The 27,279-nt window shown below is 38.9% G+C and overlaps 1 protein-coding gene across 1 annotated transcript in view; it reads left to right on the plus strand.

Moving 5' to 3' along the window:
• The first annotated feature begins 2,918 nt into the window (after positions 1-2,918).
• Positions 2,919-27,279, plus strand: part of cyth1b (cytohesin 1b) — a 199,643-nt gene continuing 175,282 nt past the window's right edge. The window contains exon 1 of the mRNA XM_039739585.1: positions 2,919-3,003. Coding sequence (XP_039595519.1) covers positions 2,976-3,003 — 28 coding nt within the window. The 5' untranslated portion in view covers positions 2,919-2,975. The remainder of the gene's footprint in view (positions 3,004-27,279) is intronic.

Consider the following 27,279-nt stretch of genomic DNA (forward strand, 5'->3'; position numbering starts at 1 on the left):
CTTAAGAGTAATAAAAAGTACTGCCCTGTGAATGGAGAGTTTTTGAAACACAAATTATTCTGAAATCCACTTAATCCAGGTCAAAATTGGTGGTCTAAAGCTTACACCAGTAGTAATATGTGCAAAGCAGGAAACAACCTTGGATAGTGGTCCATTCCAGAGCCCACACACATATTCAGAACAGAATTTGCTGTTAACATAAGAAATGTCAATTGAGGGTCAAACCTGATAAACTGTTGAAAGTGTTTAGAGAAAAAGATGTTTCCAGAGTCACTGAGTGGTGGTGAGTGATTAACTGAACCCTGTTAAGGTGAAGGGTGGTTTGTGCTGAGCGTGTTCTCCAGGTGGAGCTTGCACGTTCTCACTGTGCCTACATGGGATTTCTTTTGGGTTAATCGATGATTTAAATTAATACTGTGCACATGTGGATGTGTGCCTAAGTGGGCCCTGCAATAGTCTGGCACCTTGTCCAGAGCTGATTTCTGCCTCGTACCAGGGCTACTGGAATGACTTGGGCAATGTAGAGGGTTGCTGTGGATGTAGCCGTCATGTATCATCTTGTACTATTTGGATATGATAAGTATGAGCACTGTCCAGGGTGCTGTCTGACTTGAGCACACAGTAGCATCCTTTTCATTAAAACTAAATGTGATTATCTTAATGCAGAAAACGTGACAGGAAACCTTCCCTTTCCATATGTCAATAGATAAAGAAAACCAGAAGGAGAGAGAGGCTGCTGAAAATTGATAAAAGTTTAAAAATAGTCTGAGTTGGTTTTAAAGGACTCTTGGCTATTTGCGTCCTGATAAATCTCCCAACCATTGTAGGATATCTGTGTCTCTGTTTGCAGTGGAGTTGTAAGCTCGAGTGAGGTTGTGCTTAGCTTGGCCACAGCAGGCATTAAGGGCAAACTCAGGATTGGTTAGAATATAACAGCAAGCAGGATCAGTGCAGGGGCTAACACTAAAAAATGATCTACAGCAGGACAGTGGAGATCCAAGCCATATCTCAGCAGCATCAGATGCAAGGCAGAAACCAACCCAGCCTCATGCAGTGCACTCTTGTTGACACATCCAGTTTATAGGCGCCAGTTAACATAACATGGGTGTATTTGGGATGTGAGAGGAAATCCTATGCAGTATGGGTAAGAACTGGCAAACTCTGCACAGGACTTTCCTGGACCAAGATTTGAATTTGGAGCTGTAGAGCTGAGAGGCAGGAGTGCTAACCAATGTGCTACCTTGCCAACAGTATATTAGAACAGTGTAAAATTCACCAGCCTGCTTACCTCCGTTACAGGGCACTGGGCACAAGCCAGGAAACAGCTATGGACAGTGTGCCAAACCTATAAGTGTTAGTGAATGTGGAAGGAAAGCCTACCAAGATACTGACGTGATGAGTAAACTGTACATAAACAATAACATGGAGAAGGATTTTTTTTAACACAAACTTCTGAAGCCATAAAGAAGCAGCACTATCCAATAATATTGATAACTGCATTCTTATGTAATGCGAAAAGCCCCTACTGCGGTTGCCATAGCAGTCTGTCTGTCCACATGAAACAACTCCTTTCCCAGGGGACCAGTTTTTGTTGACATTTGGCACACTTATTCTTCAAGAAAATTTGTCAGGAAAGTTCAATGATTTTTGACATATCTCGAATACATTGTGCTGCCTATATCTCTCTATTATATAAAAAAATCCTGGGACGAGATGTGACTTTTTCAGAGAGATAGTTTCAAGTCCTGCGAGACGAGACTTTGAGCCAAGAGGTTTAACCAAGCCTGGGGCCGGAAATAAAAGACAAAGTAGAACGTCGTAAAGAATTCAAAAACGTTGGCACGATACTCATGCATAGCAGGCTAGAGAATATGAAAGTACTAAAATTCGAAAGTCTCAAAAAAATTATAGTAAAGATCGCATTAGTGCAAACAAACGGAAATTATTTCTCTGTGAAATAACGGAACAGAGAAAAGAGACTGAATATATGATAGAAGTATGTAGATATTGTTTGGATTTAAACTTTAAGTCGAAGACTTGTAGATTGTGTAATTCATGTTGCCATCAGGGAAAAGTAGTGTTTCTCCCCATTGAAGAGGTGAGAATTAAAAGATTTGTTGTTTGGTGAAAGTGAAATCCACATACGCAAGTGGCGGAGACACGAAGTGGCTGGTGCATAGTGCAGGCCGGGGGGTTGGTGAGTGAAGCAAGCAGGGGACGAAGCCCCCAAGTTTTTTGAAATTTTAAATTTTCTAGCTGAAAAGCATTGGTGACTACCTATCAATGTTCCTTATCTGCAAGGTTTTGATTGATTGGCAACTTATTTGTTATTATTATTTTTTAATAAATGCCAGTATGAAAGAGAGGTTGTGTAACAGTGGCACTCTTGTTTGGGCTATGTGTGTGGACTTTGCATGTTCTCTCGTAGTGTATGCATCTGTGTTCCTCCCATATTATGAATATGTTAGTTCTATTAATCTATCTAGGCCCTAAATGACCAATATGTTGCCTGTGTATAAAGTGCCTCCATGAACTTGCACCACAACCAGGCTTGGCTCCTGATTTGCCTGTGATGCTAACAGGATAGGCTCCAGTGTCCCGCAACCTTTAATTGGGCTTTGAAAATGAATACAGTATTTATAATAGAGCATAGAATATAATTTTGAAAACTAGTCTAAAGATGGCATTCGTGCAGATCGAGATTAGCAGAAAACGTCTCCAGCTGCGCAGCCACAGCCCCGACTAGTGCAGCAGAGCAGACGGCCCGCGTCTGGTTGAACGCGCTAAGGCGAAAACGCGGGCTCAGCTGCCCTCGAGCTCCGTAGGATGCTGAGAGTATCGTCACCGAAGAGGCGGGGCGATTGAAGGTGATGCTTCGTTTGAAGGGAGAGAGAGAGAGAGAGAGAGAGAGCACACCAGAGCTGTCCGAGCCTGCACGCTACACACACACGGGAAGAGTCGCGTCCCTCATAGACATGACAGACTTGGAAGACGACGATTACGGTCAGTACCACTATCCCCGTCCGCGTCACGCGTACTTCCACGTGGGACATACATCAGTTTTACTAATTTGCATTCAAACAGAGTTGCCTGAAATTTATCTTTGAACGTTTATCCGAGGCTTTTTGAATCTTTGTCCTAATTTTGTGTCACCCTCACCTGCTGCCCAGGACTGCCTTGCTTGCCGCCGCCACCCGTACACTTGACACGCAGCTGCTTCACGCGTGTATGGTCCTTTATCGGAGGTGTCATTGCGTTCTGTTGACCCCTAAGAAGGCGTGGGGCGCGTTACAGGATGGTACACGATGCTTCAGTTAACACACAGTCTGTGAGGATTAATTCGGCTGGTTTACGTGCAGGTCAGACACCATTGGGACGATGCAGTAGTTCAGGGTGCAGACAGCTTTAGGGGACAATAGTAAAACAGAGCGTGGAGTGGAAAGAAACGGAATCTACGACTGTGTGGACTAAGCTTTAGATACGCAGCTTGCGAGCCCAATAACAGAGGGCTTCAGCAGGAGTTATTATTATGAAGCAACATCTTGCTAAATCCCCAGGAGCTGACTTTGTCTACTACGCCGACTGTGATATTGTGCTTCTGTTTGGCAGGAGGGGCGCAGTATTCACGTTCGCGATTGCTGAGTCTTTGAATTTCGAATTCACACCGTATTCTTGCGGGCTTTTTTATTATTTATTTATGGGGTTTTTTTTTTCTCATTTTATTTTGAGCTTTGACATTTACGTCTGGGTGTGGTATCAAGTAAAAAACTTCCCACAAGTGAGCAAACTTGCAATAGCAATCTTATAACGTGATGCTGATGGAAGTGTTTTATTTTGTTTTGTTTTGTTTTTCTTTCTTGGAAGAAGAATCACTTAACTTGCATTGTGGCAGTCTCATCATTATAAGTATCATCACCATAGGGTACCTTTCTAAACAATTGTTAAACTAGTTAATGATCTTCATTAATCCCAAGGGGAAATTCAAATAATGTGAATTAAGTATCTATCTATCTATCTATCTATCTATCTATCTATCTATCTATCTATCTATCTATCTATCTATCTATCTATCTATCTATCTATCTATCTATCTATCTATCTCCAGTACGTTCAGATGCAAAGCAGGGGCCAACCCTAGACAGTGTGCTTCCTCAGACAGACACCCAGCCTCACTCATGCTGTGACCAATTAGAGTCACCAGTAAACTTAGCACATGTTTCTTAGGGATGTGCGAGAACATGGATACACCAAACAGAAAATGAACAGACACTCAATTTGAATCGGAGTGGTTACATGGCAGCAATAACCATTGTGCTACAGAACAGTATGTCACCATCCTCATTCACTATATAATGTTAATATTTTTTTAAAAACTTACAAATCACAGGTTCATGAACTAAAACAGGAGAAAACCATCTCAAACACTGGCCAATGTGGTATATCACAAGTAAAATCATGACTAGATAATCCAACATAATGCATTTTTTTGACACAGGGGACCTTCTAGAGATTTGGGTTGAACTGAAGTGAAATATCACCTTATGAAGTATAAAAAAAAGATCCTGTCAGCTACTGTACATATTTAGGAAAACTATCAAAATTAATGGAAAAGATATGGATTTGTTTGTTATAATCCACAACAGGATAAAGGGATCATAAATGCCTTGTGACCCTTTACTTGCTCTTTATGTCTTTATATCACAAGCCCTCTAGGCATGCATACAGCTGCTTAACCTTTAGAACAAAAAGGACCTTGCTTAGTTTTGTTCCAGCTTCTTCATTGAACAGAAGTAAATTTTACATTAGATTTTAATTTTTTTTAATAAATGGTAAGTTAATGTTTGCAACTGCCCTATTTTGCACATACCTATACATCACCGCTGCTCTGCCTAAGAAGTTAATAATGAAAAAAAATGTTTTATGAATCAATGATTTTCTGCAGATTATGCTTGAAATGTGTTAAAGAAACCTTGATTAAAACAGTTGATTCAGTTTAAAAGTGCTAATATCTGTTTATCTATACATTTAATCAACTCGCTGTCTCCATTGCAGTCTGTCAGGAAGCTGGGGTCTATGATGGTTGCATTTGCCTCACAGTAGACCCCACCCCTGGAATGGAACACCAGTATGTCAGAGTGCTCACGGTCACGCTTACTCATACCAGCCCCACTGACATCTGTATCTTTGGGATGTGGAAGGAAACAGGAGGTGTTAATGTGACATTTAATAATGTAAACACAAGGAAAAGCATTCAAAGTCAAGATTAACTGTAAATACCAATGCAGTAAATGCATATGTGGGCAGTATGAGGACACAGTGACTAGTGCTGCATCACTGCATACTGTGTATTGAGCCCAAGGTCTGAAGGCAGGCCTGAGCACTCTGTCTGTCTGATGTCTGCATATTCATGTGGTGTGATTTTTGCCTGAGTACTCCAGTGTTCCTCCCAAATGTCAAAGAGATGCCTGTTAGGTGAATGTACCCTGTGATGGACTGATAGATAGATAGATAGATAGATACTTTATTAATCCCAAGGGGAAATTCACATAATCCAGCAGCAGTATACTGATACAAAGAAACACTATTAAATTAAATAGTAATAAAAATGAAAAGAATTAAAATAAAATTAATGTTCACATTTACTCCCCCGGGTGGACTGGTGTCCCATTGTGGTTTGATTCTATGCTATCTGTCAGCATAGGCTTCATTCGCCTCTCCCCTGAACTGGGTTTAGCAGCTGTGTTTATGCATACACCATTTGGTCTATTAAACCATCAAGTAGAAAGATAAATGTTACTAAACGCACCCAAAAATTTAAAAATGGAAAACAAATGTGAGCATTATTTTCAATAGTAGGTTCTAGGCAAGCAGTAATAAGATGAGAGATTTTGGTAAACCTGTGTGCATTGCATGGAGTGTTTTGCATTATTCATTTAATTTATAGATTTCTGCATTATTAATAACAAAAGCAAGAGAAGCACTTTTGATGTAGACACTTTGTCGACCAGACTACATAATTGTTACTGCTTTACCCTGCACCAGCAATAAAGTCACGGTGTAAATGCTCTTTAAACAATGTATACAACCTTTGGAGTGCTTGTTTTGTTTCTTTTGTGCTGAGATGCGGTCGATGAACTTATTTCTTTATAGTAAGCCGCTTCCATTAATACTGTTGAGCTGCCCTTCTCACAGAGTTTATCAAAGAAATTTGTGTTAACTTTAAAAATATAGCATACCATGTTTCATTTTCACCTGCACACTGAAATTAAAATACATTTTATTCCTGTTAGATAGTAATATACTGATTCACATTTGACTAGATCTGACACAATTTTCTAATAAAATGCAAGTCTTACTGTAATTTACTAAAGTAGTAACGGTTCAGTCTTCATTTGACGTGTGATGAATAATAAATCTCTTCAAAACTGCTTCACAGTGTAACCTCTAGAGGTTATCCAACCAACTAAAACACAGAAAAGTATTCATAATTTGCATTTCCTGGGAAATGGTTTTTGTTTTGCTGTAACATTAATAAAGTAACCTGGTCTTATGCCTTAAGTAAAATCAAAATATTTCTTAGTGTAATCTGGGGCATTCTTTCTGTTCATTGTATGGTTTTTCCTTAATGTACGCAACATTTTGGAATACATAGATTACCCTTTATGGACAGGCTTTTTAAGGTTTACCATATCGTTAAACACTGTGGAAGCAGTGAAAGCTGTCTAGCAGGGTACAGTTAAAGATTGAACAAAAGACACTCTAACTGAAGTAAAATTTCTGGTGAAGCAATAATACTGAAATGAGAAGAACGAAGCGCCAGATAGTTGAACCAAAAAGTGCAGCATCCATTCAGTCATCCATTCTTGCAGAGTCCGGGACAAAAATGGAACCAAGTAACTGTGAAAAGCAATGCAAACCACTGTGCCACTATGCCACCACAGACCACAGCGTCTGACCAGAAATCTCTCCAAGTGGTGACACATTGTTGAAGTCTCTTATGTGGCTGAACATCAAGTCAGCTGAAGTTTCTAGGTTAATGATAGCATTTGCAATTTGAGTTACTTATTGTTTTATCTTGGTAGAGTAATATATGTATTGATCTACTTTCCCCTATTGTATTATTAAATATGTAGCCTTAGAATACCTAATCTCACAGACTTACCACTGTATATAACTTATCCCCACCTTCCCTTCTATATCTATAACCTCAGGCAATTAGATGTAGTAAAAAGACAAGCAGGAGTTAAGTTACACATAAAATAATGTATTAATACATGCAAAGTACATTTGAATATTGGCAACCATACAACCTGATAAAATGGTGATGTGTAATTCAGGTGGCACACAGACTTGTAGTTACTTAAAATGTCTCTAGTTAAGGCATCGTTGGTGCTCAGCTTTCAGCCACATGTCTGTTCAATATGGCTGCTGAGCTGTGCTCTTCATTGTGTTGTCTTCATCCTCACAGGTTAGCAAGAGAGATGCTTCTTTCATCATATGTTGGTGAGAGAGAGAATGTGGTTGAGCAAGTACATTTATAGATGTTCTCTCCAATTCCTAGAACCAATAGGACATCATGGTACTTAAAGGCCTCTGAGACAAGCCAATTCCAAACAGCCATATCTCAGACCAATGGGAGAAATAGTACATTTAACACCTCAACCCCCAAGACCATATGTTAAGCTAACCTGGCTTTGTGTGGGGGATCAAACTGGTTTAAGACACATCCCCCCAAATCCTGTCATAAAATTACAAAGAGACAGTCGTAAAAAGGGGGATGGGGGAAGGCAAACATGAATACCTCTAAATTACATTGGTTTGCCTAAATTATAAATAAAGACATACAAAACATTTATCAAGTTATATGCAAAATCTCCCATCACAACACTCCACCCGATGAATGTTTTGTACAATGTCTTTATAAACAATGTCTTTAAATTGTTTAAAGAGTCTGATGCATAACTTGTGCATTGATTGGCAGTATTTGCTCTCCCAGTGTTCAAAGTTGTCCGTGACCATTTGTCCATTACATATCTTCTTTATTTCAAAGACAAGCTGAAGAACTTGGAAGCGCTCCCAATGACTTGTATCTGCTCCATCTTGCGTCAACTCTTTCTGCAGTCTTCATATGTCATCAAATCTGGTGGTTCAAAATGAGACAAGTCCACACCTTCCACTAAACTAGCCCACTACAATTTAGTCTATTGTGTGAATTTTTAATCTGTACTTGTTTTGTGTCTAACTGCTAATTAGACCCCTGTCCCAAACTATCTGTTTAAGCATATGCAGCTGTACAATTAACATCAAAATTTGAAAGGTAACATGCCACAGGTGCCAGTACAACCACTTCTGCCCAAGTGAGCACATGTGCCACTACATAAACTGTTCACAAACCAACATTTGTGGCCCCTCTGCACACATTTGGGGTTGACTTAGTTGCCTCTTGTGCTTTCCTACCCATGGTGCAACTCTTGACTGCCATCAGCCTTTACCAGTATAGGCTGGCATCACCACCATGAGACATCAAAGCTTTGCAACTCTCATCATTCCCCCCGTAGGCCACCCCTAGAGTTGTTTGCTCACCATATGCATACTCATTGTGCTAAACACCTCAGTTCAGAATTGGCCCACTGGTCCTGTGCCTGCACCATAGCCGACAATCTCAGCAGGGCTTCCATATTTTCCCAATTAGACTATATCTAAACATCGGAGCCCATATGACTTGCAAATGTACCAGCTGCACCTGCTTTCCTGAAAAGTTCACCAATTTGCTCAGTATACCTTTTCTTATATTAATTATCCCTCTTAATTAATTAATACCCAGAATGTATACTTTATGAGCCCAAAATGAATCCCTTATTTTGGCATTCCTAACTGGTTTGTTCAGTTTCCACCCCTTGGAATATAAATTTGCTGCAGTAATGAACAAACCTTTCCTTTTAAACTATAGCTATTGTGACTAGCCTTATTATTGCATGACTTGTGGACTTGTTACTCACTTAAACCCCAGTAAGTGTCTTTTTCTTGCTGTCTCTTCAGTTCTTCTTCATGTCTTTGTCTTTGCTTGTTGACTTTGTCTTTTCCTCTTTCTTTTCTTCATTCTGCTATGTAGGCGGGTCTGCAAAATGGAAGGTGACAAAGCAGTTTCTGTCCATCTCATTTTCTTGGCTGTTGACCTGGTGCCAAAACTCAAACTTTGCTTCCAGGCATTCATTGGAACAGCTTGGCACTAGTGCCACGCCACTCCAATGTGCCAATGGTAACCCGATCTCCTGCATGGATTTTACTCTGCTAATTGCCTTCACTATTTATTACCTGCACCAAACCAAAGTCCATAAAAACCTTACTATAGAAGTAGCACTATTGCAAAAGGCCAGAAAATTGAAACAGAAATAACTGTTTTCCATTTCCTGTCTTCCTGTGCTACCCTTCTATTTTTTTTTTCATTGCCCGTGTGTCCTTTTTTTATTGTATGGTAACTGCTACCTGAAAGTGTGGGCTGAAGCCTCTCCAGAACCCAAGTTCTAAATCCAGCATTTCTGCTAAAACTGACCTGTGTTCTTTACTAAAGACCAGCTCACTTTTCTCCATTTTATTGCATGGAGAGTCATAGGCTGTCTTTTGAACAACTGGTCAGTCAGGTTTCGAATTACTGAACCTAAGTGTGTGTGCTTTTTAATTACTGCTGGCCCTAGCACAGCTGTTAGGACCTTCACACCCCTGTGCATTCCTGACTTGCTAGCTGAGCTTCCTGCTGCACCATCCCCCATCCTTTGTTCTTTGGCTTGTCCTGTTTCATTCAAACCAACTCCTAAACTGGTGCACTTTCTTTCCAACTCAGCCATTCTTGCACTAGCACATTCAGACCTTTCACACACAAGCACTTGAATTCCTTTCATTTCCATTGTTCTTTGTTTTAATTCCACACTTTCTTTACTCAGTATCAATATGCCAATATCCAGTTCATGCCCTCTAGTCAACAATTGCCATTCACACTCACCAGCTCCTCTGCCTTCTATCTGATCTCTTTGTCCTAAATCAAATTTCAGTGCAGCACTGGTTACCTTTCCTAACAGTGGTGAAATATCTATCGGTGTAGCATGCTCTTTAAATACTGGACAGACCTCAGAATTACTTGGAGATTGTGGTGCAGTGGAGAATAAAGGAAGAAAACACCCTTGCTGTTTTTCCTTCCTTTCATCTCTCTCCTTTTCCTCACACTCACATTCCCACTCTTTATCTGAGCACACATCTGTCTCATGTAAGTCACCCACCCATGTTTTAGGGTTCCAGTCCGATCTGGTTACTGTTGCCCTAACTTTTACCATGGGTGGTTTTCTCTTTGTTTCCACTTCTTTTCTGCTTTCCACTTTCAGCAGTGGGTGTTCTACATGCTAACACTTCACAATTATCACACCAACTGTTACATCTTTCAAAACTCTCACTCAACATTCCATAACTTTCACTTTCATTCACTTTGCTATTTTCTTCCTTATCATGATCTTCCTTATTACCAATAATACAAGCTAGTAAACCTCTTATAACAGCAGCTGTCTTCTTTAAACCTGATCTCTGTTTTCTTGCTTTTAATCCTTCCAGCCCCTTCCATTTTGTGGCACACTCAGCTCAGCTTCTGCTTTCTCTACCTGAACTACAGGTTTCCTAGCTTTAGCCTGCTTCCCTCTGCCACTCCACTGGAAGATGGCTGACTTTAAAATGAACTTAGGCATTTCTAAGTCTACAATTTTCTCTAATACAATTTGCCAAATTCGTTATGGGTTGGCCTACTTTTGCCCCTGTAAGCAAACATACACATACATACACAAAGATTCTAAACGAATAAGTACCGTATGAATGACGAATGCATGTCCCATCACTCCCTAGCACTTTAACCACTTAAATGCCGTATGAATGACGCATGCATCTTTCACCACTCCCTAGCACTTTAATTAGGGACTCACTACACCAGTACTAACAAACATGCGGGTGTCCTTGTGACACACATGAAGTCTCTACACTTTGTTGGTTATAATCCATTCAGCAACCAAACAATGTTTTACTTCCACTGCATTTGTACACTGGGTGCCCTAAAATTCACATACTTAAACACATACATCAAATCAGTATTTGCAAACAGGGTGCAAAACTTGGTTACCCCAAAATCCTGCCGACTACGCCAATTGTTTTATCTTGGTAGAGTAATATATGTATTGCTCTACTTTCCCCTATTGTATTATTAATATGTAGCCTTAGAATGCCTAATCTCACAGACTTACCACTGTATATAACTTATCCCCACCTTCCCTTCTATATCTATAACCTCAGGCAATTAGATGTAGTAAAAAGACAAGCAGGAGTTAAGTTACACATAAAATAATGTATTAATGATAATATTCATAAATAATAACAAAATGCAAAGTACATTTGAATATTGGCAACCATACAACCTGATAAAATGGTGATGTGTAATTCAGGTGGCACACAGACTTGCAGTTACTTAAAATGTCTCTAGTTAAGGCATCGTTGGTGCTCAGCTTTCAGCCACATGTCTGTTCAATATGGCTGCTGAGCTGTGCTCTTCATTGTGTTGTCTTCATCCTCACAGGTTAGCAAGAGAGATGCTTCTTCATCATATGTTGGTGAGAGAGAGAATGTGGTTGAGCAAGTACATTTATAGATGTTCTCTCCAATTCCTAGAACCAATAGGACATCATGGTACTTAAAGGTCTCTGAGACAAGCCAATTCCAAACAGCCATATCTCAGACCAGTGGGAGCAATAGTACATTTAACACCTGCAACAATCCCCCCAAGACCCCCCCACCCCAAGACCATATGTTAAGCTAACCTGGCTTTGTGTGGGGGATCAAACTGGTTTAAGACACATCCCCCAAATCCTGTCATAAAATTACAAAGAGACAGTCGTAAAAAGGGGGATGGGGGAAGGCAAACATGAATACCTCTAAATTACATTGGTTTGACTAAATTATAAATAAAGACATACAAAACATTTATCAAGTTATATGTAAAATCTCCCATCACAACACTTATGAATCCTGTTATTTACATTTTGGGCCACCAAACACAAGGTCACCTTTGATGATCTTGAGTGGCAATAGTTACATAAGAAGATTGTGTTTAAATTAAGTGGGGGCTGCTTTTTATGCTTACATGGGAAATATGATAATGTAGTTAAGGTGATGGATTGGAAACCACACAGTATGAAGCAGTTGCCAGCAGTACTGGGCCACTTAACCTGCCTTTGGTCAAGTTGTTTATGTGAATACGTAGTGTCTTCTCTATATCGTTGTGTTGCACTGTAAAAGTAAAATTTGTTGAGAATGTTTCCACCTGTTCTTCTCTATCTCTCAAATATTCATACAGTATATTTATATATAGAGTATATACTGTATTCATATTTAGAGAGTAATTGTACAGTAGATGTTTATGCACTTTAGGAGATATACAAAGCCACCTGCATGAGCACACACGGTCACATTTTTGGGCTGGAAGTTATATTGAATATAAATAGTTTGACACCTGAATCCTGAATGCCCTCATACTCTAACCAAGTGACTTGCCCACATATCATATTGATCATATAATATAATATAATATATATATATATATATAATATAATATAAAAATAAAAAATAACCAATTCACAGTCACGATGGGGTACATGATAATATTTACTGAAGCCAACAGTTACACTGACCAAGAATGGTTCGGAATTGCTTAGAGAAATGCAGGATATGAGCCATTACTCCTTTTATGGTAATACTTTTCCTAGTCACGGATCAAAAGCACTACAACCAAATAAGAGCACCATTACTTTCTAAAGGCAAGCTCTTTGTCTTGCATAGCTACACTAGTGTCATTTTGACTGCTATGTGCTGCTTAGTTTAATTTTAAGTCAGCTATGTCTGATTATCTGGTTTAAAACCTTTCCAGCTGAAACTACTTGTTTTTTTCCCCAAGAATACTCAGACATGTAATTATCTTAACCTTACATTTGGTAGTAATGTCGTTTTTCTTTGAGTTGCCTATCTTGCTCAGTGTTTTAAATACTTTTAAACATATCTTCATTGTTTCCTCTGTCCAGTCATTTTGTAACCCATTTAATCCGATTAAAAGTCTTGGAGTGTTGGGCGAGAGCCAATTCATCTGGAGGAAAGCAGGGACTAACCTTATAGAGAGCAGCAGTCTGTTGTAGGGCATACTCACACACTCGCACCTGGCCAGTTTAAAGTTGCCAGCCAGACTGATGGCATGTCTTTGGACAGTTCTGCAATATGAGAAGACCATGTTTACCCTACCAGGATTTAAATATGAGGCTTAGATGCTGCAGATGTTCTATCAGACGGTTGTGGCGAGTGCCCTCTTCTACGCAGTGGTGTGCTGGGGAGGCAGCATAAAGAAGAGGGACGCCTCATGCCTGGACAAACTGGTGAGGAATGCAGACTCTATTGTAGGCACGGAGCTGGACAGTCGGACATCCGTGGCAGAGCGACAGGCGTTGAGCAGGCTCCTGTCAATAATGGAAAATCCACTGAACAGGTTCATCTCCAGACAGAGGAGCAGCTTCAGCGACAGACAGACTGCTGTCACCGTCCTGCTCCACTGACAGACTGAGGAGACCCCACACTATGCGACTCTTCAAGTCTACCTGGGGGGGGTAAACGTTAATATTATACAAAATTATTGTCTGTCTGTTATACCTTCATTGTTATCACTCTTTAATATTGTTCTTTGTAAGTATGTTGCTGCTGGAGTATGTGAATTTCTCCTTGGGATTAATAAAGTATCTATCTAGGCATGCTGCCTTTACCCTGAACTTCTTAGCCCTTAGGTAGCAGCTGTACTTGTGTTCCCTTACCAGAGCATGCCTGTAAGTAGTAAAGTGTGGTGCAGTTAGTTCATGGCAGTTTTAATATAACATGCATTTATGTTAGCAACACATTATAGTTGTTAATCTAAATAAATAAAATCATAAGCTGTTTGCATATATGTTTGTTTATTCGCCAATCATGCAATAAAGCCTAAAAACTCAGACCATATGTTGTATCAGGGAGTGGGATTATAATGGGAGGGGGCAACCCAAAAATTAGTGTCAATGCGGGAACTAGAATTTCTGCTAGGGAGCAGGAGTGTGCTGGGGCTGATGGGGGGACACCTTCCACATGTGTGATCTCGCCCAAGACGTCGGGTATGTACAGCATTTTTTTCTCAACTTATATGGCTAAAAATTTTATTGTCTCACTAAATTACAGCATTTGTCTAAGAGTATGTCTTTTTGTCTCCTTTTTTGGTTGTGTTTAGTGGTGTTGAATTTCCAAAAGACAGTTTTTCCCTGTTAATTTAGGCTAATTGCCTATATGTTCATTCAATAACCATTACTTAAATAAAGAAGTTAGTAAAAAGTTTACTTTTCCTTTTTTTGTTGACGCCATATTAAAATAGCTGTATATATTAATCACTCCACCAGATATTTACTGCACTCTCCAAATTGTACAGTTAGATTTGGTAAATTTTTGTATGTTACTTGGTAACTTAGCAATGAGACTTGAACCTTCCTCACTGGAGGTTTCAGGTTCAGCTTCTCACTTACCATGTGATAGGTTCCATACTTTAATCCAAATGAAAGCTGTCAGGATTGCCAGCTCTTATTCTGAGAGTTCTTATGCCCAATCCCCCAACCCCTCAAATTCTGTTTGCAATAGGATGGTTGTTCCTAAATTGCTAGAGGGTTTCCTACAACTATATTTGTGCCAGCCAACACTGCTCACAAACTGCCTCTGCCTGACCAAGTAATTGCATCAACAATTAAAATCTCTCTATTATAAAAGGAAATCCTGAGACGAGACTTTTTGAAGGAGATAATTTCATGTTCTACGAGACAAGACTTTGGCCATGAGATTTTTTCAAGTCCCGCTCTCCTCTCAACCATTTACAGTTCATGGCTCACGCCCGTGGTCCTCTCACGTCTCATTTGTGTGAATGCTTTTTCCAGACACAGTTCCTGCACTTTCATCTCTTATAAATGTTTACGTTTTCCTCACTTTAACTTTCCAATAAAAGAAGAGTTATTATGTACAAATCTTATAGAAGAACTTCATTCTGAAGGGTTATCAACAGAAGAAATTAGTACACGGGCAATCCTACCACTGAGAAACAATGAAGTCAAACGAATTTATGCGAAAATTGTCAATCGGTTACATGGCAAATTGCTTAAATGCGTATAAATAGACTATGCTGAAACAGTTTGTGGTGATGGGGTGGAAGATGAAAACATCAACTTACAATATCGGGAAGAATATCTTTAAGCGTTAACACATTGTCCGGTCTTCCACCATCCAAATTACTGTTGAAAGAAGGATGTATTCAAGAAAGATAATGTAGTACATTTCTCCCGGATAAAATTAGACACCAAAGGAGATCTTGATATGCCATTCGTATTAAAACGTTTACAGTTTCCCTTTAAAATAGATTTTTCAAAGACAATTAACAAATCACAGAGACAAACATTCGAAAAAGTCGGTTTATTTATTCGAGAGAAAGAAATGAAATTCAATCACGGGCAGTTACACGTTGCGTTGTCACGATGTAACTCCAAACACAGAATCAAAGTTCAATGCAATATTGACAAAAAGTTAATTCAAAAAATTGTTTTTACTGAAGTTTTACAGTAAAAGTGTAAGTTTAAAAAGTATTTGCATGTTAATTTCAAATCCAAAGAGAATGAAATCGTATAACGCAACAAATAACTCTAATGCAACATGAAATATAATTTACTTTCAAATTATTACATTTTACTATTTTTTACTGTGGTTAATTACTCGCTGTAATGTAAAATAGTTAGTTCTATTATGCATATGTAACAATTCCCATGAAAATAACAATCTGTTTAAATTGTACATCCATATCCCCATACGCAAGTGGCTGAACTGCAAAGAGGCTAGCGTGTAGCGTGTAGCCCCCCTAGTCTTTATTAAAATATTGTTCTCCTTGTTGGTATTAAGTAGGTGTTCTGAGGCTAGAAATACCAGAATCGGTGGCAACATAAGTTGTTCAAAATATATTATGCAAGATTGATAGATTCCTTACTTGAGTCCTATCCAGTGTATAGTAAATGAGTACTTTTATTCATATCACAGATTCACAAATAACTATGGTAATCTGAAATTATCCATTTCAACAGAGTTCCTGTTAATCTTTAAAATGACAGCTTATAGTAATAGCTTTGAATTATTGATGAACCGAGTTGCAATAGATGTGCAAGATTAAGACTAATGAATAATCAATATATTGCTGTGATCTAATTGTGTTTTGACCTGTTCATATCTTACTATAAGAATCAAAGCATAAGATATAATATTTTAGCAGTCAGGATGCTGGACACTACACATAATAAAAAGACACAGGCTAATAGTGGCAGGGATTGTTCATCCAGTAGCACAGGTAGGATCATGCTAGTCACCTAAAGAGCAAGTACACTCGTTTTAAAGGTGAGGGCCTATCTGTCTGCTTATAGCCAACAGAGAGTTAAAAATGGATAGATTTATATCATGAATTACTTGTAAAATACTCGTGTGGTCCTTCTGAAGATTACAAGAACAGGGACTGGACAATAAACATAAAGCTGAACCTGAACGTCATATCCTGAGCAAATCTGAAGCTCATTGCTTCCAGCTCAAATAGGGAGGGCAGTCGCCACCAAGCACTTAGTGTGTTTTCAAAGCATCACTCCCGTTTTTCCTGTAAAATGTGGAAGAAGGAAAGATCATTTGCATTTGTACATGAAGTGGCAGGTAAACAAGAAATTTTGCCAAGTCACATATTGTAAATATTATGTTTTTGGTTTTGTTTGCTGGCATGGTTGACCTTGGCACACTTTCTTTGTAAAGCTTTGTATCTAGGGTAAATTGATGACTTTAAATTGATTGTGAACATGCGTGTGGCCTGTAATGGACTGGTATTACACGTATATAAACTACTGGTCAAAGGTTTTAGGACACCTCCATTTTCCCCCTTTTTTGTAATTTAAGCAGTTCAAGTACAGATAAAAACCTGAAATGGTACAAAGGTAAGTGGTAAACTGGCAGAGGTTTAAAAAAACAGTCTAGGTTACCATAAACTGAAAAAATAATGTAATTTTCAGAGTTCTGTAAAAAGAGTTTTTTCAGGGAACAAGTAATAGGTTAACAACTTACAGATTTCCTGCAGCAATTGAAGTTACAGTAATTAAGCTTTGAAAGTGGATGCAAACGTGTGTAATTTGTGTTTAGCTGAATTAGTGGTCCTTTTTCACTTTGCACTTAGCACTTTGTGCTACATTCTTTTGTATGAAAATATGCTATATAAATAAATGTTGTTGTTGTTGTTTTTCAACATTTTATGGCAAAAAAGATGTGTGATGGGTTACTGGTTTTCCCAAGGACACCATATGAAGGCACTGTCCAATTAGAATGAGTATTTGGGAGTGTTAGGGTGTCAGTGTCTGTGTGGCAGGTGGCATCTACACAGCCAGCACCATTCGGAGCCCCCTAACCGCCTGGCATCAACTGCACAGAGACACACATTTCAAGAAAACATTGTGATAATTTTTCAGATGTGTTTTGACAATTTAGAGTGGACTTCATGTTACTAATCTATTGTTAGTTTTAACCTATCCCCATGTTGCTCTTTTCTGATGTATCATTTCCAGCTTGCAGAAAATAAATCCTGATTTTCCTTTTAATATATAATATAATAAATGTTTTAATCACAAAAACTCAATAAAGAAGGTAGTGAGGATCAGAAAAAATGAAGGCAACAGAAGCCAAAGTGAATAATGAGACAATCGTAGAAATGTTGAAATGCAAATCTAAAAGTTTAAAGACGTTATAATTGACTAAAGACCTGTATAACTTAATTGTCCATCGAGTCACTGAGATCAGGAAAGATTAAATGGATAAAAAAAACATTCTGGCTAGGACTTCAAATAAAGGCAAATATTCTTTTTTGATTACTGAAAATCAATTCGGGCACAAAACAGAAATAAGCACAGGAAGATTATTCCGTTTTCCCCGTATTAACTTCTTTTCAATTTTTCAGTGGCTGTTACATTAACATTCCCCTGTGCACACAATTCAACTTCTTAAGCATTGCATTTCTCCAGATGCTACACTGAGGATCATATTGCAGCTCCCAAAGGAAAATAAGACAGCTTGCCTGGTAAGTTGAAATCACTTTTCTTTTAGGGCATTATTGATGGTTTTAAAGGATACCAGAGCTGCTCAGTCGCTGCTTTGTTTTCCCCTGTTCACAAAAATTCATACATCTATCCATTTACTATACTTTTGCACTGGTCATGGCAGCACAGACTGCTTTTTGAAATAAGAAAAAAAAATTGTGTATACAGTATTGTATTGTTGAAAGGACGTGGTCAGCACAAATTTTAAACTGGTTCCGTACTTATCTGGACCTTAAAGGGTTTATTTGCTCAGTAATACACTGCATCACATTAGAATAAACATCAGTAAACAGTCAGTCATTCTCGAACCTGCTATATGCTAACACAGGGTCACGGGGGTCTGCTGGAGCCAATCCCAGCCAACACAGGGCGCAAGGCAGGAACAAATCCTTGGGCAGGGCGCCAGCCCACCGCAGCACCAGTAAACAGTGATGTACTAAAAGGTAGCTAGAATGGTTTCTATTTGCCAAACACTTATTTTTATCTTTTGGAAGTGCTAGAACAAACGCAGTTTTGGATTCCAGACCTCACCTCAAGTATTCTGAGCCATTCCATATATTTGATTAATTCCACAGTCAGCACATCAAAATAATGGGACAAAGATTAACCAAACCTGCGGTGCTAGTGGTGCAATTTAATAAGTAAATGGGTGAATTGGATGGTAACCACAAATGCTTGGGTGACTTATGGAGAATTTTTGAAATGGCCAAGTTTTATATCTCAACAATGCTATGGTTGTTGAAAGATTTTTCAAGATCTGATGTTGATCAAACTATCAAAAAAATTGTAAAGAAACTGGGAAAACTGAAAACAGAAACCGCAAGGGAAGATCCATAAGGTGCCTGGATATGATTAACAGTACTTAAAGCTCACTTCCTTTGGGGATATAAAGACATCCAGTGGAGTGTGTCCTCTGTATTTGACATATGACACCAAAATACACACTTCAAACATAAGTCATAAAAGAAATGGTGTTCTAGGTTGTGTTGCAGCTAGGATTCTAATTTTGAAGGAAGGCAACGAGAGATTACAGTACATGAAAGACCAATGAAGCACACCGTAACAACAAGTGGTAGAAAGTCTTAATGAACTGTGAGTCCAAATGTGAAATATTTGATTCACAAAGATATTAGTCTGTCCAGTGTGTAGCTTTTTGTAAAGTATGTTTGTGACTCGGTCATGGTCCTGGGGTGCATTTCAGCCAATGATAATAGGGTATCTGGTAAAAATGAAGGAAATGATGACTGCTGGGAAATATGAACAGATGTTGATTCATCATGTCATAAATTGATGAAAATAACTTCCTGCTAAAAACTTAAATCTTTGGGCACAGTAATGACCCCAAACAAACTGTTAAAATTGGATTCAAAGACTGTAGATGGAACACTCATTCATTCAGGTGATTTTGAGTTTCTGAATTGAAGACCTGCCTTTCTCCTCATTTCATTGGTCAAGAGCCCTGCCTTCAGTTCAAAAGTTGAAATTTGCTTGAATGCACTTCATTTTCATACAATAGTTTATTTTCCACAGAAGTATTTATTTAACAGTATTTTAGCAAAAAATGCACATGTTTTGGATGTTGTGGACATTTATTTGAATAACTAACCATGTGGATTATTTAACCTGAGTAAATTGAATTTTTTCATGTATGTGTTGATATTGTTTGCTGCTGTTTGGCATTGCCCCCCACCGATCCTCTTTGAATCCCATTATGTCAAGTTTATCTCTGTGCTCCATGAAAATATGAGATTAAAATTTTTTCTTATCTATCGTTATAAATAGCACAGGCTAAGTAAAACATAAAAGAATCAATTATTTTTTGAATGGAGTATTCTTTTAAATATCTAAATTCTATTAATGCGAGAGAGATTCAGGTTAGTTATTTTTGTCATGATGATGAAGTGTTGCAAGACATATATAGTACAGGATGACTGATGGTTGTACCCATGAATATTTTGTGTCATCTTAAAATAATAATCTTTTTAGTGTGAACAGCATGATGTAAACTGTACAGCTGAGGTAGCCTAATTGTAACTGGTACCTCCTAAAAGGGTATATAAGGTTAATAAGTATTGGCTGAGAAAACTACAATTGATCTTTTCCTCTTTGCTAGTTGTCGGGGCTGAAGAGTAGCAATGTGCCATCTTGTTGTGCATACAGTTTAATTCTTAAGCCATGTAAAGTATTATCACAGTCAGTTCACCTGACAGCATAGCTTTCAATCGAAGCAGTAAGAGTGGATGTGAAAAGGTATGTAAAATAAGTGGTTTTGTTGGGGAAAAAAATGAAATGAGCCACTCAGACTGACAAGGTTCACATACCCACAATGATTTATTACTTTGCACTCGGTGTTGTTGAATTGGTGATGTCCCTGAATTTAATTAAAGGGGATTGAGAACATTGTGTAATGTTGGGTCTGTGGTGCTTGAGCTCAACCCTTTGTTCATCCCTGCCCTTGTGTGTGTTGTGTATTTTATGTTGATATTTTTTTGTGTTTATGTGATGATTAATGCAGTTCTTAATGCTGCTGCCCCATAGATCTTGTGCCCGGTTGTTACTTGTATTGAAATTTCACATTTACCCTTAGTCTGCATGGGTTATTCTCTGGCTTTCCTCCTGCCTCCCAGAGATGTGACTGTTCTAAACGATCCTGCATGGGTCCAGTGATGAATATCGACCCTGTCAAGGGTAGGATTGCCAGATTAGAAAATTAGAAATACAGGATCTTCAATACTGAAAGTGCAAGTACATACACCACAGTTTGCTTCAAAACAGCTTCTGCCTTGTTTGATAAATGTCCATTCGCTGGAATATTCATCACAAAATTTACACTTACGTTTTGGCATCTTGGGATGGATGGATGGATTAGTTTTTATGTTAGAATAAAAGTGGTCCATGGCAAGTAGTAACAACACACTTTGTTGACAGTCACTGTATGTTGCCTTGCTGATCCAGAACTGCACAGCAACGCGGCTGGAGAGCAAATCGGTAAGAGTGTCGCTGTCCTCAGCCAGCCATAGCAACTGAACAGGCAGCAAACACTCGTTTCCTTGTTACATTTGGGTTATTTTCATCAAGAGAATCTGAGAAAAGAAAGTACAATTACTTATAAAGTTACAACTGAGTACTGTAAGAAGGTAGTACAAATATATTTTTATTACAAAATTTAAAAATGAGCTAAATATGAAACATTTGGGTGTCCCTGAAAGGTCAGTACGGGACAGGGGACAAAATGATCAAATATGGGACATGTCCCGTATATAAGGGACGTTTGGCAACCCTAGTCTAAAGTTGGTTCCTACCTTGTGCCCACTTTGTCTGGAGTGTGGGCCCTGAGTTGATTTAATTGTGTTGGAGAATGTAAAAGTTTGTATTTCTGTGACTGTAATTCCCCCTTTCATATAATTTAAAGTTTTTAGAGGGTTTTTTTTTTTTACTTGTCTGTAAGGGGTGGAGGAGGTGGAGACACACTTGACTATAGAAACCACTAGTTATTATCAGAAAACTACATTGTGTATGTCTCATTGTGGTTTTGGTGATGACGCCCAAGAGTGTAGAGTGTGGAGTCAGCCATTTCCTCCAGCTTTTTTCTACTTCCCATCCTTCCGTTCCAGAATAATTATAACAAGTTATGTGCCATTAAGGATGGCTGAGCTGCTTTGGGAAAAGAAAATACAACCAGTTGGTGTTGTGCTTTAAAATCAGAGCAAAATTTGGCTTACGGTTTCTCCTTTTTTTAGTGTATGTTCATGCTTCAGGAATACTTTTAGATGCGTAATGCTGTTGGAAATAAGAATGGATCCCTGCCTGCATCTCTGCTTGTGTACCTAGACATATGCATGAAGCATGACTTCCAGACTGGGAAGTGATTTCACACAGAGCTGCCCAACGAGGGGTCCATTGAATATGCTGCCAGAAGAGTGAACCAAAGCAAACCTGAACACTGAGCACATAAGCTAGATAAGTGGGAAACCACAGAGTTTGCAAAGGAAAATGAAGGATGCAAAGAGCACTCATTAATCACCCCTCACAGGATGCTTCCAGTCAATCATTGAACATAGTAATTGTTTTAAAAGGTAAGCTAATCCATATTAGGACTGAGATACCCATCTCTAATGTGGGGCCCTCTGCCTTCTGCATCAGCTTAGTGGGCTGGAGTTGCTGGGGGTGCACTTAGCAGGTCTGCTTAGGATGGAGATAGATGATCACTTGTAGTAATGGCATGAACTGTTATCAGATCTCGGGCCTCATAGGGCAGAAAAAGGGCGATTAGAGTTTTTAAAAGTGTGTATCCTGCACCTGCACATTCACACTCAAAATTTTGTTTTGTTTTGTTTATTTATTAGCCTATGTAAAATTCATTGGAACACTTAAGCAATTTGAATTATTTGAGAATGAAGGAAACTACTACTACGATAAATATGTTAATGCATTTTTTAGAAAAACGTAAAAAATGTCAGATGTCAAATTTTTTTTTGGCAAAACATCTTAAATCACGTCATGCTCTGAAAATTGATAAGATACACTAGTTGGGATGATTTCCATTGTCAAATGTTTTCCAAAAATTCTTTTGTATAGAAATCTTGCTTGAGATCCTTGAAATATTTGTACTCTGTAGGATGAGCAGTCATGTGACATGGTGGAGTAGTGTCAATTGCTGTCACCTCACTACTCTAAATATTTGGGTTCAGGTCATAGCCCAGTCACTGGATAAAGATTGCCTCCACCTACATATCCTTTCTCTTGATATTCTAGAGGGGAATTTAATGAAGAAACACTATTAGAAAATTAGTAGCCGAGTTAACCCATATGAGTTGAGTGTTCTACTTGAAGGATTTGCACCAGCAATTACTGCTGAGCTGGTACCAGTGCTCCTGAGATAAGCTGCAGATTCCTATGAATGGAAAAAGCAGAATAAGAAAATTAATGAATTTTCAGGGGCCCCCAACCCTTCTAATCCTTTTCTTAATTTAGTGCACTGTTTTTTCTGCTAATTAACTTCTTTTTAATGAATTTAATTGACTTGTTTTTTAAGATTTGTTCCCCTGAATTGCTTCATTTCTTTCCTTAAACGGCACCCAAACAGAAATAAAATGTGAAGTGAGTGAGCCAAGAGAAGACCAACTAAGTCAGGGCCTCAAACGCCAACCAATTTCCTAATTAGGCTCTGATTCTTGCTGTTAATTAACCCCCCTGTTCTTTAGTTCCATGGCTTGTAGCTGCTCTCATTATGCAATGGCATACATTTCTGAAATTGTTGAATTTCTCTTTTCTAAGAGCTCTGTTCAAATGTTTTGGGGGCCTGAGCAGTTCAGGATTCCTGACACTGTCATCTTTCTTTATTTTCATGTACTGTATGATCGACAATGTTGGTCATGTTTTGTATCTCATTATTGTTTGACTGCAAATTAAGGAAAAAGAAACAATGAAGGAGTCTGAGTCTTCAAGAGCAAGTCAAATAAAATTAATTCAAAAGAAGTTTATTGGGAGCAAAAAAAGGTCACTAATTAAGAAAAGGGCTAGAATGAAAACCTGCAGCCACTGGGCCCTCCAGGACCGGATTTGGAGACCCCTGGGATAGATCATTGTTAAATATGACATGTTAAATATGACAGTCTTCCCTCTGCTGTTGGGTGGGAAACACAAGCAACAAATGTGTACTGTAAACTCTAAGCAGTTAACCTGTCTTTATAAAGCTTTTGTCTAATGGAATGCATAACAACACAAGACGTTGTAGGCTATCAAGAGGAGAGCATTCATCCCATCATACTTTTTTGGTTATCAAATAACCAAACTGTCCCAGTATCTCATCCAGATACTTTGTAAAAATTGTCAAGGTTTTCATTTCAACTCCATTAGTCAGTTGTGCGTTCTGGGTTCCTACATTTCTTTTTATGAAGTAGTACTTCCTGGCTTCAGCCATACATGCACTTCCTCTTAATTTTTCTGTGGTGTTTCCTGAGTGTATGATTTTCTGTTTAAGTGAAAGATTTCTGATGGATCATTTTTAGCAAGAACTTCATTTTTTGAGAACTCTGAAAACTTGTATTAGGTTCACACCCAGCCTTCTCTGCTCAGAACTAAAGAGGTTTAATTCCATGATCCTCATGCAGTACATCGTGCATTTTAGCCAAGGGTTGTTCTTCACTGCATCACTGCACAGCCTCTAGTGCCACTATGACATTTTCGTAGCATGGTGACTAGGAAAACATAAAATACAATAGCATTTTAGAGTGTGAGCAGAATGTTTTTATATTTATAATAAGGCTTTTACAATATACAGTGCATCCAGAAAGTATTCACAGCACATCACTTTCTCCACATTTTGTTATGTTACAGCCTTATTCCAAAATGGATTAAATTAATTTTTTTCCTCAGAATTGTACACACAACACCCCATAATGACAATGTGAAAAAAGTTTACTTGAGGTTTTTGCAAATTTTTTAAAAATAAAAAACTCAGAAATCGCATGTACATAAGTATTCACAGCCTTTGCTCAATACTTTGTCGATGCACCTTTGGCAGCAATTACAGCCTCAAGTCTTTTTAAATATGATGCCACAAGCTTGGCACACCTATCCTTGGCCAGTTTCGCCCATTCCTCTTTGCAGCACCTCTCAAGCTCCATCAGGTTGGATGGGAAGCGTCGGTGCACAGCCATTTTAAGATCTCTCCAGAGATGTTCAATCGAATTCAAGTCTGGGCTCTGGCTGGGCCACTCAAGGACATTCACAGAGTTGTCCTGAAGCCACTCCTTTGATATCTTGGCTGTGTGTTTAGGGTCGTTGTCCTGCTGAAAGATGAACCGTCGCCCCAGTCTAAGGTCAAGAGCGCTCTGGAGCAGGTTTTCATCCAGAATGTCTCTGTACATTGCTGCAGTCATCTTTCCCTTTATCCTGACTAGTCTCCCAGTTCCTGCCGCTGAAAAACATCCCCACAGCATGATGCTTCCACCACCATGCTTCACTTTAGGGATGGTATTGGCCTGGTGATGAGCGGTGCCTGGTTTCCTCCAAACGTGACGCCTGGCATTCACACCAAAGAGTTCAATCTTTGTCTCATCAGACCAGAGAATTTTGTTTCTCATGGTCTGAGAGTCCTTCAGGTGCCTTTTGACAAACTCCAGACGGGCTGCCATGTGCCTTTTACTAAGAAGTGGCTTCCGTCTGGCCACTCTACCATACAGGCCTGATTGGTGGATTGCTGCAGAGATGGTTGTCCTTCTGGAAGGTTCTCCTCTCTCCACAGAGGACCTCTGGAGCTCTGACAGAGTGACCATCAGGTTCTTGGTCACCTCCCTGACTAAGGCTCTTCTCCTCCGATCACTCAGTTTAGATGGCCGGCCAGCTCTAGGAAGAGTCCTGGTGGTTTTGAACTTCTTCCACTTACAGATGATGGAGGCCACTGTGCTCACTGGGACCTTCAAAGCAGCAGAAAATTTTCTGTAACCTTCCCCAGATTTGTGCCTCGAGACAATCCTGTCTCGGAGGTCTACAGACAATTCCTTTGACTTCATGCTTGGTTTGTGCTCTGACATGAACTGTCAACTGTGGGATCTTCTATAGACAGGTGTGTGCCTTTCCAAATCATCTCCAGTCAACTGAATTTACAACAGGTGGACTCCAGTGAAGCTGCAGAAACATCTCAAGGATGATCAGGGGAAACAGGATGCACATGAGCTCAATTTGGAGCTTCATGGCAAAAGCTGTGAATACTTATGTACATGTGCTTTCTCAGTTTTTTATTTTTAATAAATTTGCAAAAACCTCAAGTAAACTTCATTCACGTTGTCATTATGGGGTGTTATGTGTAGAATTCTGAGGAAAAAAATGAATTTAATCAATTTTGGAATAAGGCTGTAACATAACAAAATGTGGAAAAAGTGATGTGCTGTGAATACTTTCCGGATGCACTGTAATCAAACATTTTTTGTTTAGCTGTTTACTTGCTTAACATTATGTTATGTTGAAAGTGCAGTAATTGGTTCCTCATGTGATCAAGTGGAAGGGGAAAATCAAAATAATTTTCTACTGATTTAAGGAACTGAATTAACAGGTTTTGAATACTGTAGTCAATGGAGTTACACAGACACAGGTTAAATTCCAGAAAAAGCCCTGCATGAAGCTGGATAAGTGTTATCTGACACAAGTACAGTGGTGCTTCAGAATCTCCTGCATGACAAGCAGCATAGATATGTTCAGATGGTTGATTGATTTCAGGTCTTGCACCATAATACTTTGTGACTCCATAACAAACATAGTGTTGCTTTAAAGTGTTTGTTCCTAACGTTTTTAATCTGAGGACCCAAGTAAGAAATTTGATTCCATACTGGGACCCACAAAGAGAATTATCATCATAATGGCCATGCATAGAAAAATAACACTGACTATAAAAAAAGTAAACATGAATGTTACTAAAACTGAATAAATGCCTTAGTTACTGTATATTATTGGCAGTGTAAATGCTTAGAGTAAGATTTTTGTAAAACTGGAAAAAATGTTTTTTTTATGACCAGTACAGTGCAAAATTTTATTTTTTAAACTTCATCTCCTGGATAATGGTGTCAGGGAAGAAATAAAGTTGTCAAAAAATAATTACAATAATTATGTAATAATAATCCATCCATTTTCCAACCCGCTAAATCCAAACTCAGGGTCACAGGGGGTCTGCTTGAGCCAATCCCAGCCAACACAGGGCGCAAGGCAGGAACCAATCCCGGGCAGGGTGCCAACCCACCACAGGACACACACAAACACACACACACGGGACAATTTAGAATCGTCAATCCACCTAACCTGCATGTCTTTGGACTGTGGGAGGAAACCGGAGTGCCCGGAGGAAACCCACGCAGACACAGGGAGAACATGCAAACTCCACACAGGGAGGACCCGGGAAGCGAACCCGGGTCTCCTAACTGCGAGGCAGCAGCGCTACCACTTCGCCACCGTGCTGCCCATAGTAATAATCAATGCAGTTTATTTACCTTGTCCTAAATAACATTTTCAAATGAGCTTGACAGATAACAATGCATTCTAAGTTCAGAAT

The sequence above is a fragment of the Polypterus senegalus genome, chromosome 17 (genome assembly GCF_016835505.1).
Source record: "Polypterus senegalus isolate Bchr_013 chromosome 17, ASM1683550v1, whole genome shotgun sequence".
Taxonomy (NCBI): domain Eukaryota; kingdom Metazoa; phylum Chordata; class Cladistia; order Polypteriformes; family Polypteridae; genus Polypterus; species Polypterus senegalus.